The following is a 14,808-nucleotide window of genomic DNA, read 5'->3' on the forward strand; positions in this document are numbered from 1 at the left end:
GTTGACCCAGGAACAGAAGCTCAGATCAAGTATCCTTGTATCCTAGCGACAAAAACATTCTCACAGACAGATCAGTGCAGTGTAAAGGCTCTTGAGATAAAAGGCTGCCTATAGCCTCTGGACATTAGGGTTTCTGTGAAGGTAAAAAAACAGTATGTGGTGATTACTTATTGGCTGCTGGTTTCCCGGCCAGGAAATAAGCACATTGCTTTTTGTAAAAACATTGCATATTGGACATTGACATACGATGAGTGCCTCTTATGCCAGTTCAGAAAAAAATAAACCCAATGTACAACACTGCAATATATGTCTACACCTTCATTCTTTGTAACAGGATTTTATGAAACTTTACACATTTAGAAAATTACACATTCTGTAGGTTTAGAATTTAATGACTGGAACAAGTATGCTACCATTTTTGTCAGGTTGCAAATGTGAAACTTGATAGAACACACGCTTTCACTTACAGTAGGGTGAACAACCACACAGAAACCTGACAGAAACTAAATACATAGCTAATTAACTAGCTACCATACCCCTTTGTGTATTGTATACCTGTAGCAAACCACCTTAATTTGCATTTGCGGGGTACTTCTCTGTACTATCTACTATTCTTTGCTTCAGGACTTACTATATGATGAAACATGCAGACAACCTGACAAACATCATGTCATGTGCTGAAATGATGAATAACCATTCTCTAATCACAGTCGTTCTCATTATCTTTTTGAAAATATCACAGAGGGTTTCAATCCGTTATGAAAAGGAATCTTCTCAATGTGGGTGCTGACTGACAGGTTTTCTCTCATGTGGAGTTTCAAGAGTCTCTCTATCTTCTTCTTCTTCTTCTTCTTTCGGCTGTTCCTGTTAGAGTCGCTCCTCCGCTTTATAGCTAAAAACCAGAGTTGAATAATTACATGCATACATAAAAGCAGGCATTGATTTGATTGATGCCTAATGCTTTTAGCTGGCAGCTCTAATGAATAAAGACCTTCAGTCAGGTAAATGAGGGGCTCTTGATAACTTGAAAGCTTCAGAAAGGTCTTATAGCCCACTTCAGCAGTCACAGTCTCTCACTATTTGTTTTTTGGCCTGCACTCCCCTAAAAAGAACTCACCCTCACTGGTATTGATGAGAAAATATCTCAACAATTTGACCACAGTCAATCCACTTTTGATTCAGAAATATTGCTGCAATTAGAATACATTGAAAATAACTAGAGTGCATGTAAAATCACATATTAGCCATTCATGTGATGCCAGTGAAAGGATCTGTGCCAAAGATGACTGTCCCAAAATGAAAGGGGGGACAGCCAAATCAAAGACAGATTATTGAAGAAAGTGCTTTTGGAGTGGGTTGTAAAAACACCACTATCACACTGTTCTTAAAATTCTATAAAGACAGGCTTCATTATGATTGCATCAAAGGCCCTAGGAACAGTACCCCTGAAGACCCTCTGGCTCAAATACAGGTCAGCAGAAAAGCATTGGAGGTTTTTGCACTCGCCCCCTTGAAGAAATGCACACATTGAGAAAACTAAAACCGCTGCTTGTATTGGATTAGCCTATCACAATGTCATGATTGTGGGAAATGTGAAGTTATGGCAACAGAAGAACAGAATATGAGTGTGACCATGGATGTAGTTACAGTCTGAAGTGAAGTCAGAAGGCTTCCTTTGCATCATTAGCCACAAACATTTCAGGCAGATATCTAAATAGGTAGGTAACATCATATAGCTAGCGCATTCCTTGCTAATCTCACAGCTTGATGGCCAGCTAAGTGTTTAGATAACAGATACCAAGTTTAAATACATTGAAAGTGTTTAGGTACCAAGACAGAAAGTGAACCAGTCAAGTCAGCTATCAAATTCAAGTGAAATTTTGAAATGATTTACAAACGTCTTCAAATACTAGCTGTTTGCCTAATTGGATTAGCATCTCCTTAATGATACAATCTTCAACAGTGCAATAATATATGCGTAATGGGAAAAGAATGACTGAGGTAAAATTTGTGTGCTTGTATAATGTATTTTATTTACATACTCTCACATCCCATACACACCACCTGGGCCCTGTTTCACAAAGCAGGATTATTGAGTTTGCTGGATAACTGCACTAAGATGATACAAAAAAATAAACATGAATAAACTGAATAAACATTTTTTTCCACGTTCCAAACCCGACCTCCAGGACTAGGTCTGTGGTTTGCTACTGCTATTGTAGGGTGAAATGCATTCATCAGCTGAAATCCATCCCCCACCCATCATTGGGCACAAACCTGAATATGATTGGTGTTATCTTGGGAAAAGAGATTGGCACCATCCTTCCAGAGTCGGAAAGGTATCAGGAGGAGGAGCTGCAATCAACTGGGAGAAGAGCTATGTATCTTAATGTTAATATGTCCTTACCCAGAGGACCTGCTCTTATCCAAAGCCTCTGGATTCTCCTGAAGCTTGATGCTCATAAATGTTTGCTTGATAATTGTGCTCCTGTCCTCAATCCCTGCCTGGCTCTCACCAGGAAGGTGGCTGAGGGCTAGAGCAGGGTGTGCGCACAGTGGGACACAGAGTTATTGACTGTATGAGGCATTATAAATTCACCTCACAAATCTCATTAAAGAGATTTTAATCAGCAGGCATCCACAGTGTCAAAGCGTCACCACGTCTGTCTAGTCAGAAGCATTAATGCCTCATAAAAATATTTCTCAGGTGCATGTCACTTGCCTGGAGATGGCTTTGAAACTGATTAACCTTAATTGACAGTTCGACTCAGTTCAGGGGTGGCTCCAGACAAAGAGGTACAAAGAGACTAACAAGCTATGTTTAATTTCTGTCACTGCAAAGGCTTGTATGTTTTGTTTTGTGTTTTAATGCCTTTTCGAATTCACACTTTTAATTTTTGCCTTTATTTTTTAGAGGAGTTATAATTTCTTTGGAAACATAACATTAATTTTTTTATGAAAGATTTAATTCTGTTTTGTATTAATGCATTGCGCTGGTATGAAAATTCAGACTTGCTGCACATATGCAATACCTATTTGCAACAGCTGGAGAATCTGACAGAAGCAGGGGTAGTACTCAGAACTATAGTGGCAAGGGAATGCTGGAATGTTCACCTTGCTCAAAGGAAGCAAAACACAATGAGGGGAATGTCATAGGATCAACAGAGGTGGCTCTTTACAAGAATGGAAAATTGAGCTGGCCATTTCTGTAGAACTTTCTGGAGTTCTACTCCAAAATTTGGGGTACAATGTAGGGCTGCACAAGTCCAATTCCCACCCTAATTTGAAGATCTTGAATTTGAATTTTATCTTCTAGCCCACCTCCCCTTCCCTTAAGTGACTTTTGTCGCTTGTCAGGCCGCCATTGTAAAAAAGAATTTGTTCTTAATGACTTGCCTGGTGAAATAAAGGTGAAATAAAAATAAAAATAAAAAAGATCCATACACTCACCGTTGAGACCTTCTTTGGGCTACCCGCATTTCTCCATTGCCACGAACCTTGTTCCATGGTTTCAATCATGGTTCTGACGACGAAGGATACACCTTGTTAGTTCCTTCTTGTAAAATACTTTCAACACCTTCCCAAAACATACAATTCCTAACAAAGGTTACGATCGTAACTATTGTTGCATTTAACTGCCCCTTGCATGCCAATAAATCTAGATACGTAATTCATGTGTTTCATGGGTTTTATTGCTTGTGCAAGGACAGATCGAATTTGACAGCATACCAATATGAAACATTCAGTTGAATGTCGAATTTTCTACAGCAACGTATTTGACTTTGATGCATTAATGAATCTACATATACTATTTTGACTAAAGTGTTTAGATGAGCGTGCATAGTTTCGTATTTAGCTCGGTGGTTTTAAATATATGTTCCTCTGTAGCCGAATAAACGGTACTACAGAAGCGCGCCTGCAAAGCAGAAGCATGGTGCTGAAGGATAGCTCCTCCCTGTACTCGTGCAAAATAAAAACCAACACGCAACAGCTTTCCCAGCTCATTGCAACATCTTTGCAAACATTCCGCCTGCTTTCACGATCAATTACTTCGTTGAAACCGTGAAAAGATGTAATTGTGAGTCTTAACTTACCACCATATGTTGGAACGTTTAATAACCAGCAGTCAAAGGAATTTAAAGCTAAAACTACGAGAATTTCAAATCTGTTCTGAGCTAGTTTGAGAACAGACTTTTTTTTAAAGGACCTCCATGCCTTTTCTTCTACTTCACGTATTTATAAAAGTGAAACAGGACAGTCAGAACTGAATATATGAAGTAGCCTACGCAACACTTTTGCTATAGGCCTATACAAAACTAGACACGTGCTAATTGATATTCACACTCAATTATTAGCTTTTGTCATCAAACTCCAACAGCAAAACCACGTACACACTTAGCAGAACTATTGATTTATTTTTTTCCAGAGAAAACGATGTCATCATTCAATTTCAGCAGCAATAACTTTAGTTTCAAGATGGAAGTGACCGAGGACGAGCCGCGAGATGAAAACTTGGCCAAAATTGAAATTGCGCTTCTCAGCATTATATTCGTGAGTGCTGCAATCCTGAACACAGGGCTCCTGTTTGTGCTGTGGAAGAGACGAAATCAAGTGTCGAGAATGCGTGTTTTTGTCTTTCACCTCTGTATGGCAGATTTGGTGGTGGCATTCTTCCAAGTTTGTCCTCAGCTAGTGTGGGACATAACAGACAGGTTCATGGGACCCGATATGGTGTGTCGACTGGTGAAGTATCTGCAGGTTGTCGGCATGTTCGCATCTACCTACATGATTGTGGTGATGACCATCGATCGCTATCAGGCAATCTGCAACCCCATGGTCACTTTCCGAAGAAGGCGAGCGCGCTGGAATATTCCTGTATGTATGGCGTGGGTCATATCACTCATCGGCGGTCTCCCACAGCTATTCATCTTTTCCATGGTCCAAGTCGCGCCCGGAGTCTTTGACTGCTGGGCTCACTTCATACAACCCTGGGGACTGAAAACGTATGTAACATGGACGACACTGGTTATTTTTGTTGTGCCCATATTCACGGTAGTAGTGTGCCAGGTGCGGATCTGCCGAGCCGTTCAAATCAACCTTTACATTAAGACGCATCAGGAAGGGGAAAACGGCGTGGTCCACCCCCTGCCATCAAGAGCAAGCAGCGTCGTTGGAGTGTCGAAAGCAAGAATAAAAACAGTGAAGATGACAGTGGTTATTGTTCTTGCGTACATTCTTTGCTGGGCTCCTTTCTTCACTGTCCAACTCTGGTCCGTTTGGGACCAAAACGCCCCCACGGAAAGTAAGAATATCTAGGCTATTAGTTAAATAATTGTTATTAAACGTTATAAGCATGCAAACAGTGACATGCGTGTGAGATTGTTTTTAATGACACAAGTATGATATTAACGCTTAGAACTTTATAACTTCTAAACTTTTTTCTAAAGCGTCTAAGTTGTATTTGTAACCTGAAGTGCATTCGTTATGGATTTACGCAGTAATTAAGGCAATTTGTCTCTTTTCATATCCATTTCAGCCGCCACCTTCACTATACTGATGCTGTTGGCAAGCCTGAACAGTTGTGCCAACCCCTGTATCTACCTGATCTTCAGTGGCCAGCTGCCCAAGAAGCTAATGGCGCTACTGTGTAGGGACTCATCGGATCCCAAGGACTCAATGCTCGAGGAAGCCACCATGGTCAGTTCTCTCTACTTGAGCTTTAGAAACCCCCCGGACTCCAGATAAACTCGTTGTCTGAAGCATGCTTGCCAGTGATGAGATAACACAGGCTTTTCGGGACGGCGAATAGCAGTTCTGAACAACATTAGTTCTGCAGCGATAATTCTATTTCAGCCTTGGATGGGTCATGCAAGAGGTTTTAAAGTAGTCATGTTTACAGAATCGCTAATATTTTTATTGTGTGAATGAGAGACGCTGCATGTGAGACCGCACTGAAGGACTGCTTGGTTTAGTCTGTATAGCGTCAACACAGACACCACAACCACGGACACGCGCAAGTTTGTCCCGCTGCAAAGCTACATCAACGCCAACTTCTGAAATCTCTGAAGAGTCGCCTACGTGATATAAAACAATCGTACTGTGAAGGCTATTTCAACAAGCTTGTTTTCGGAACGTGACTGCTGCACAATTACAAAATGGTTTTGTTCTTTTGTAAATTTATACGCATACAAAGAACCAAACATACACAAAGTTGCCTAATGCGTGATGTAGCCAACATTTGAAACCTAAAACACGTTCTGTTGATGTCATACATTAATTAAGTGGAAGTGTAGGATCTGAATAAACTTAGAATTGCAACATCCTTTGAAGCTATATGTAAAACTATGAGATAACGATACAATTACGTTTCTGTACGATATGGAACATTTAATGACTGCTGGACTCGTATAAACTATGGGCCTCCTGGAGATGAATTAATGCTGAAAGTTTTACTGTAACCAGAGAAAGATAGGAGCCCCATTTGCATCGTATATTCCGTAATCTTAACCTTTTTAAATTACAGTTGTCTACAATATGTAATATATGTACACACAATATGTACAATATGTGAATGTAAAACTTGTGAAGAACGTTATATTGTATTGTGACAATTTAGAACAATATGTTGTTAACATAAAAAGAAAGAATAATACATTAATTGAATTGCATAGTCAAGGTATTTGTTTTGAAAATTGAAATATTTTTTGAAAGCAGAAAATAAGTTTATTTTATTGATAACTTACCTTCAGCTGCAAACTCAAAGTAATGTAAACCAAGGTGCCAGAAATGTGTGTATTATTATAATTACATTTGTGGATCACTTCAATGTCAGTAATTGTGGCAAGAAGATATAGTGGTATAGGCTATATTGTGAAAGACAAAAAACAAACCTTTATATTTTAAACACACTTTAGTTTGGCATTTTTAAAAGGCATATTACACTACAAGTTATTTTGATAAATCTTGTATCCGTCATATCAGAACATATCACCCTTCTGTCTGTGTGTTCAACCAAGATTCATAGTATAGACTTCTTCCCATTTGTACATTTGGGAATAATTTAATTGCACAGTGAACAAGTATGTAAAGTATTTGTATCAGTTGCCTGTAAATTATCATGTTTGTTGCACCTGCACACACTGGCACAAAATCATAACCACTGTAGATAACATTATTCTTTGTATAATAGGCTGATTGCAGCATATTGTCCATTGATATTGTGTCCTCATTTCTGTTCAAATTGAATGTACAGTTAAGTCATTGTGTTGTAATCAGTTGTTTGAAACTTAATTCCTGAACATCTTTGATAATAATTTCCAGCACAATTTGTATAATAAATGCATTTCTGTACTTGAAAATACATTTTCATTTGTAGAATAGTTTTTTTTTAATTTTGGAGTTGTGGGTTGTAGATTGTGGGAGTAAAGTCAATACAGCTTGAATGAAAATAGCATTAAAATGAATTGTGGAAAACAAAAAAACATTCCTCAAATTCATGCACATAAGAACACTAAGAAGAATGCTATTATCAAACTTTTCAGGTTGTGGCAAAAAATTGTGATTTTAGGAACTGTGGATTTTAATGCACTTTTAAAACAGTATATTCAGTTTATGGGAGAGGAGTAGTGGGGTTCATATTTCACAGCTGTAGAATGCAAGATACAATGAAATGAAGGGAATAAACAAAAATAGAATTGAATAAACATTGAATAAAAAAAGGAAAAATCAATAAACTCAATTAATGTATTTGGGCAGGCACATTGATTGTGATTACTGTGATACATGTGTATACATTCCAATTTGAGGTTTAGGAACTTGCATCAAACAAAACGGTCATCAATATTTGCTCTGTAGCACACACAGCCAATCTTCCTGAGATTGTGTGGTGCATGCATTCTGGTCTGCAGGTAATTTATTGTGAAATTTGTCCAAGAGATATGTCTGTGGTACTCATGATATGTTGTCAGTTTGATGACAGCGCTCTGTTCATATACCCTGTGGTGAAATGTGAATCCTTGTCCATGTCTCATCTCCACCATGTCAAGTAAAATTACAGGTACTACAATCACCATGATTGTATAGTAAAAAAAACCTTCATGAATACTGGGTTTACCCTTCTGTACACTTACGAGTGAAAGAAGCAGCTATAAAATGCCACGTGATTACACACATCTCTGATGTTTATTTCACTGCTCTGAGCTGCAAGTCTCAATGTACAGTCCTAGACTATCACAAGGGCACTACAAATGTACTCTTACTGGGTATTTCTACTCCACCAACAGTTAATTTATTTTTGCATTGATGTATTGTAGGATGACTGAGTGAACAGAAGTTGGTTATCTTGAATAACAAAATATGCTGAATGTCAAAATTGGAACAAGCAAGCAAACAAACATCTGCAAGAACAAATAAACTGTCCTAGAAATGCAACAACATAACACAACACAACATAACATAACAACATGAGTGGAAAAATCAATTTTTCAGACACTGAAAAATCCAGGATCAGACAGGATGCACGCCAACATGTTCTGGTTTAACCTGTGTTCCATTTAAGGTATAACGTCTCATCTGCCCTTAGGGTATGTGTCATATTAGACGACATCCTAGCCAATGGGGGTCCTTCTTTGCCAGTCTTTCTGTGCCTGCTGTTTCTGACTGGTCTGGATCCTGTTCAATTTGTTCATTGACCAAACATGCCTTGGTGGAAGCATGTCAGTGTTTCTTCTTCCTTTTCAATGGCAGTCCAAAATTAGACAGTCTGCTAGTTATTTACAAGCCATTCCTAAGGATGAAGGAACAATCTAAGAGATGCATGGTTGGCTTAGAATCTGCCAAATCCTACTGAATGCGGAGAGAGTATTCCATGCCCTACTTGTGTCTTACAAGAGATTGCCGCCAACTATTATGGACGCAATGCCTGGATTTTTATTTTTATATTTTTTTTCTTCCCCTTCGAGAGTTGCCAGATTGGAATGCAGGCAGTCCAAAACTGAGAGGTCCCAGATCAAGGACTGGTTATGGTTAACAGAGGTTTCTAAAGTTCCCATTGATGTACATGTACATTAAAGAATGACAGGATGTCTAACAATGAAGTAGCTTTCTTCATTAGCAAGCTATATTATTGCTACAGCACTAACATTAGCCAGCTTTTCTATAAGCCAGCATAAAATCATTCCTCACCAGCAGGGTTCAGACAGCAATTAACCTGCTGGCTCTGTCCTGCTGTCAGCCTGGTAAATACTGGCTGTTTGTTGTGTGAACAAGAGAAGCCACAAGATTGCTAGACCAGTTAATAGGACAATGGTCCATGCCCAGGTGCGAAAGCAAAAAAAGGGATCTATAGTTGTTTTGTTGACTGGCAAGCACCACACCCATTTCTGATTAGTGGAGACAAGCAAATTGCCTGATGATTGACAATCTTGTTGACTGAATGCCTGATTTTCCTCACATGGTGAAACTCATCCTATATAGTTGGATTAATACATGAAAGTAAAACAGCTCTTTGGAAATAATACGAAACTACAACACAAGATCGACAAGTTATAAAACAGAGGTTTATATTAATTTAAATACAAAAAGTCATTTTGTATTTTAATGTGCAATTCCAATTTAATCTGACCTTGGCCCCTGACACCTGTGGCCAGTTCACGTAGTTGGCTGGCACCATGTGTATCAGAAGAGAACCACGTGTCTTCACAGCATCAGGGGGCATATATGAGCACGCTTGTATGTAGACAGCATCAGTAACAGTTGGCAAATACATAGACACAACGAGGGTGGGCACCAGCTTCACATATATGTGACCCGCTCTATCATAATCAGTCACGTTGGCTCCAAAACACGTTTTGAGTTGTATATATTTGGAAAAGGAAAACGTAAGCTTTCTAATGATCTAAATGATCCCTCTACTCCAAAGGTGATTGCAGTTAATGTGATTATGTGACTGGTGACCAGTGAAAATGCAAAATTCTGGTGCTATTGTCTTACGTATAGCTTCAAAACTATATTTTTACTTTGAATTTGGCATTAAAACAGACAGATTATGAAAGCTAAGATATTGTTCAACTAAAATGAAATGAAACCTAAAACAAACAAAAATTAGCAGCAATTAATTCGTCTGGCCATGCCTCATCTGTACCTACAAAACCCAAAAACTCTATTGCAAATTCTCTTGACTATATCAAATATATCAATAACTGAGAGTTTTGGTCACTCTGACTTTTACACTTAGTCAGAGTAATTTCCCTCATTATCTCTCTGTTTTCACACTTACAGTAAGTGCACAGTGTTATTGATGCTCTCCATCTCCAGACAAACAGAGGCTGAGTGGTAAGAACAGAGATGTGGAAAAGCAAAGATGCAAGGACAGTGCTTCACGTGCCCACCACAGGCACATGGCCAGGGCATGCAGTGTCTTCCATCAAAAAAGCAATTTTCTGGAGCAAGCTATGTGGCCACTTACAGTCTTCTTAAGCAAAAAAACAAACAAACAACCCCCCCCCCCCCACTAATCTCAGAATCACCCATGCACCAAAATAGAAGGGCATATATGCTTGGTGAATAAGTATGTATAAAATCTTTGAATTTGAATCAATGGGTTCATGTCAGTTTCAGCTATGAGCAGAGTGACTCCCTCGTCCTCGTTCATTCCCTTCACCCCGTTAGAGAGTGGTTGCCCTGTCTTTCTGTTGCACTCTGTTGTCTGCTGAGAGATTCTTATCTTGAGGGGAGGACACTGGACAGACTAATTAAAGTAGTGACAGAGTGTACGACTTTATGTGAAATCAAATGCTTCATGAATGTTCAAATTCTTAAATCAGTGATGACAATGTATATAACCATCCCCATTGTGTCTTTTCATAGGTTTTACGTCCTGTATATGTTAAATGTTGCTTTTATATATTAATACACATAACAAAAAATAAAAACATTCTGAAAAAATTATTCTAGTATAGAAGACTTGTGTCAAATATCTATTTGAAATATTTTAAATATTATGTGCTGCTGGAAGTCTTATGGCTAATTATAAAACACCACGTGTGAAAACCAGTCATAAACCCTATTCGCACGGGACTAGTATAACTTGGGGACCTCTAGGAACTTGTAATAATTGCGGAGGTCGTCTGTGATCTTAATCCCGTGCGAATCTACCATGTCCGTAATTTGTAAAGTAAAAATTCCACCGCAAATTACCTACCATATTTCGCCAAACACAGAGGTCATGTGATAATATTAGTCCCGTGCGAATCGGCATCTCGGTGATTTGGGGTCGTATTTTACTGTTACGCAGAGCAGAGCCTTGACATTTTCAATCATATGCGGGGGGATAATGTCAGTAAATTCGAGTAAAATATAGACTTCGCTTATCCTGTACGAATGGGGTGGGGGTGGGGGGGTGGGGGGGTTTAGGGGGTTTTAGGGGGTAGGCTATTAACAAGTATTTAACTTCTAGAAGCAAAGGCATATAGTGCTATTATTTATTTAGTACTTTAATAATTGCTGTAGAAAATTACAATTATCAATTCAATTGCTGAATTTGTTGATCTGCTTTTATCAAGCAGATGTTGTCAAGAGGCCTTTAGCCTTTCCTAAAACAGAAAACTGTAACTCTTGGTCACAGGTGAGACACAGAAAGCCTTGCAAAGGTATCATTCATAATGACAATAAATGGTATGGTGATTACACTTAACTGCATATAATGCACTGTAGCATTTAGAGATGAATATTTCAAAAATAATCAAGGCTTGACTAGGTTTCAATACTAGTGATGCCAAAGCTGATTAACGTGATCATCTTTTCAAAGCCTCCTCATTTCAAAAGCTGCAGGTGCTGGTGCTAACACTGGCCTCTGCAACAATACCGCTGGGCATAAAATGCCAAAAACATTTACACAAAGTGAGTGTAGGCAACAGGGGCCCCCAACATGGAGCGAGCCTCGTGCTGGGAACATGACGGTTTGATCATTGTGGACTGGGTTGCTGACACACGTGTCCCAGCAGGAGTCTCTCCACGTGCATTTTACAAGACATCATCACTTAGATGATACAGGAATGGTAAATGCTCAGATGGTGTGATGTGGGGTGAAGAGAGGTGGTAATTAAACTTTCACGTTTTTGTATCTATTCAGGTGCTGCAGGTGCGTATCTAAAGTGCCTTTTCAGTCTGAGAGGCGTATATGACTTTTCTTTGTATCACACAGGTATAACCAGGCTTTTATTCCTGACAGGCTTTCAAAGCCTTCATTCAATGAATGCAAGTTTCTTATAATGAAGTTAAGCTGAAACTTTATGGACTTCCTGCCTTGGCCTGACCATATTTGGATTGTGACTGAACATGCCCAAAATTCTTAGGTGACCTGAACATACTGAACAGTATGCGTCCGATTGCTTATGTACATGATGAAACAACTCTGTATTGATTGAAAACAAGTGCAAATACATTTCTGTTGAATGAAAACAATATAGCTCCGTAACAGAATTATCTTATGCAGCCTTCAATGGTCATCTTTATCAAAGGTATGAGCCATTGTGGATGTTGCTGTATTCTGTCAGAAGTCAGTTTTTCTCTGACCCTTAACTGTCCTCACACATGCCTGCAAGATGTCTTGTACTGTTCATGAAGAGATAAGTTAACCACAAAACCAAACTGTAAATTAACAAAACACAGCCTTTAGGCAGCTGCAAGAAATTTAGAGACATTTACAAATGACATTGAAAACAAAAGCCAACCTAAAGCAAGTCAGATGTTCGTGCAATTAGGTTCAAATCTCAAAAAAGAGACTGAGGAACAGGACAGATTTCACAGAAAGAAAGTCTACTGAAAGAAAATTACAGTCTGCTGAACCTAGACACCTTTATCTGAGGAATAAAATGTTTGTTGTTGAACAAGCATAACCACTGTAGCATAAGCAAGACTTCCCAGGTGCTTACGAAATACAGCAAGCCAGTAACAAAATGTTACTGCAGTTTGTCTAAGCAAATCTTCTCGTGGTCATTGTTTAACTTGTCTCACCTTACAAATCCTGTTGTTAGAAACATGCTGAGTTTGCCACTGTCCCATCAGTCAATACTGTACACTCAATAGACGAGTGTATATATCAACGGCTTTAGTAGATTAGGGATATTTGTAAAGAGTAGATAATATACAAATCTCACCTGGGTGATTCACAGGAGCCATTTGTGCCAGAACACTTTACATGCACCAGCTGAAACGGAGCAGGTGGGATTTATAAAAGCAGATGAACATGGGGGAGATCCCATATTTAACCCATGGGATCCAAAACAGGTCAAGCTACTAGCGATTAGTTCCAAGAGCTCTTTAATGACCACCATGCATTAGGACTGCCTTTTAACATCTTATCCTAAAGACAGCAGCTCCAACAGCTAAGTGCCTCCGTCACTTCACTGGGGGATTCGTTTTCGACCTGCTCCAGAAGACTGTCCCCTGCTGGTCTATCATGGTAGTAATCTGGTCATTTCAATTCAATACTCCTGCCTAATTAACACCATCCCAGAGAGATTCAGTACCTGTCTGTCAGCACACAGGGAATGCTACAAAAAGCCTCAAAGAACACTAGTGGATAAAAGCATTATCCAGGCTGAAATCTCTCTTTTGACAACGGGCTCTGAAATCACAAATGCTGAGGAAAACGTGACCAGAAATTGTGTTCCGGTCTTTTCTTCTGAACTACTTAAAATTAAGTCTTTCTGGGATCTCACACCGAGCTCTCCATTATGTTGTTCTCTCTCCTCTAAATGGAAAATCACAATACAGCCTCATGCAATGTGCACCGTTTCCATGTGTGTACCGTGTAATGTGCAGTGAAAATAATATTTGCCATGGCAACTAGCCGTAGACTGGTGAAAAATGTCAATATCACCCACATCCACAAGACGTAAAGTCATAAAATGAACATTAAAAGAGTAAAAAACCAAAAATATTTTGCACAGATGTTCTCATGTTCACGTTGGAGTTATCATTTATCTCATATATACGATTTACGTCTTACGTATGACAAACTTAGGCTGATGTTGACTGCAAAAAAATAAAAAATAAAAATCACCTTGCTTTATGGGGCTTCCACAAAGACCTTTATGCTCCAGCATGAAAAGTCCCCAGCTACACGTGACAAAACGACATTAAGCTGTCCAGTGCAATCTACTTAAACATGTGTAGGTTTTGTCAGGCTGCCTCGGAAATTATACATACATAGAGAAATAAATAGACCTGTAAGAAACACGTTCAGTTATTTCAGGTACTTCATGATACACAGATGAGCGAAGACATGCAATGGGGGCTGAAATGGCAGAGGGGAAAGGCACTGTACATTTTGGAATAAATATTTTGTGAATGAACCCACTCTGAGCATCTCCTTGCTGTTCCGAACCAAAGGGCATGCTAAAATTACGCAAAGCAAGTGGAGCCAATCGGAAGAAAACACATTAACAAAAGAAAAATGCATTCATGCTTTGACTGTTTGCTTTCACTTCAGTCTGTTCAACATCCACAGTGCCATTATCACTTCCATATAAAAAGATGAGTAATGGTCTTTATAAAGACCCAAGAAAAGGCCATTATATTTGGTAGTGGCGTAAAATTTAATTCATTTTACAGAGAGCTATGCTGAATTGCTTGACATCCATTGTAGAACAAAGAATTCTCAGAATTTCATTATAGGGAGAGAACTGCGGTTTCCTGCAGGATGCAGTTGTGCAGTAGCACGGTGGCCACTAGCCGTAATGTAAAAGCAGAACTTTCCACAGGGATGGTAACGCATTAATGCAGCAATAAGGTATATCTCTGGAA

General features: G+C 39.0%; 1 protein-coding gene across 1 annotated transcript; it reads left to right on the top strand.

The window, feature by feature from the left end:
• The first annotated feature begins 4,016 nt into the window (after positions 1-4,016).
• LOC118207818 (vasopressin V2 receptor-like) lies at positions 4,017-7,540 on the top strand. The gene is made up of 2 exons (XM_035381893.1): positions 4,017-5,302; positions 5,537-7,540. The coding sequence occupies exons 1-2, from the start codon at positions 4,435-4,437 to the stop codon at positions 5,743-5,745; spliced, it is 1,077 nt and encodes a 358-aa protein (XP_035237784.1). The 5' UTR covers positions 4,017-4,434; the 3' UTR covers positions 5,746-7,540.
• The last annotated feature ends 7,268 nt before the right edge of the window (positions 7,541-14,808 follow it).

Source organism: Anguilla anguilla, chromosome 11 (assembly GCF_013347855.1).
Source record: "Anguilla anguilla isolate fAngAng1 chromosome 11, fAngAng1.pri, whole genome shotgun sequence".
Classification (NCBI taxonomy): domain Eukaryota; kingdom Metazoa; phylum Chordata; class Actinopteri; order Anguilliformes; family Anguillidae; genus Anguilla; species Anguilla anguilla.

Coding starts and splice junctions, on each gene's coding strand:
- LOC118207818 (XM_035381893.1), top strand. CDS start 4,435: ATGTCATCATTCAATTTCAGCAGCAATAACTTTAGTTTCAAGATGGAA. Junction 5,303..5,536: donor CCAAAACGCCCCCACGGAAA/GTAAGAATATCT, acceptor TATCCATTTCAG/CCGCCACCTTCACTATACTG.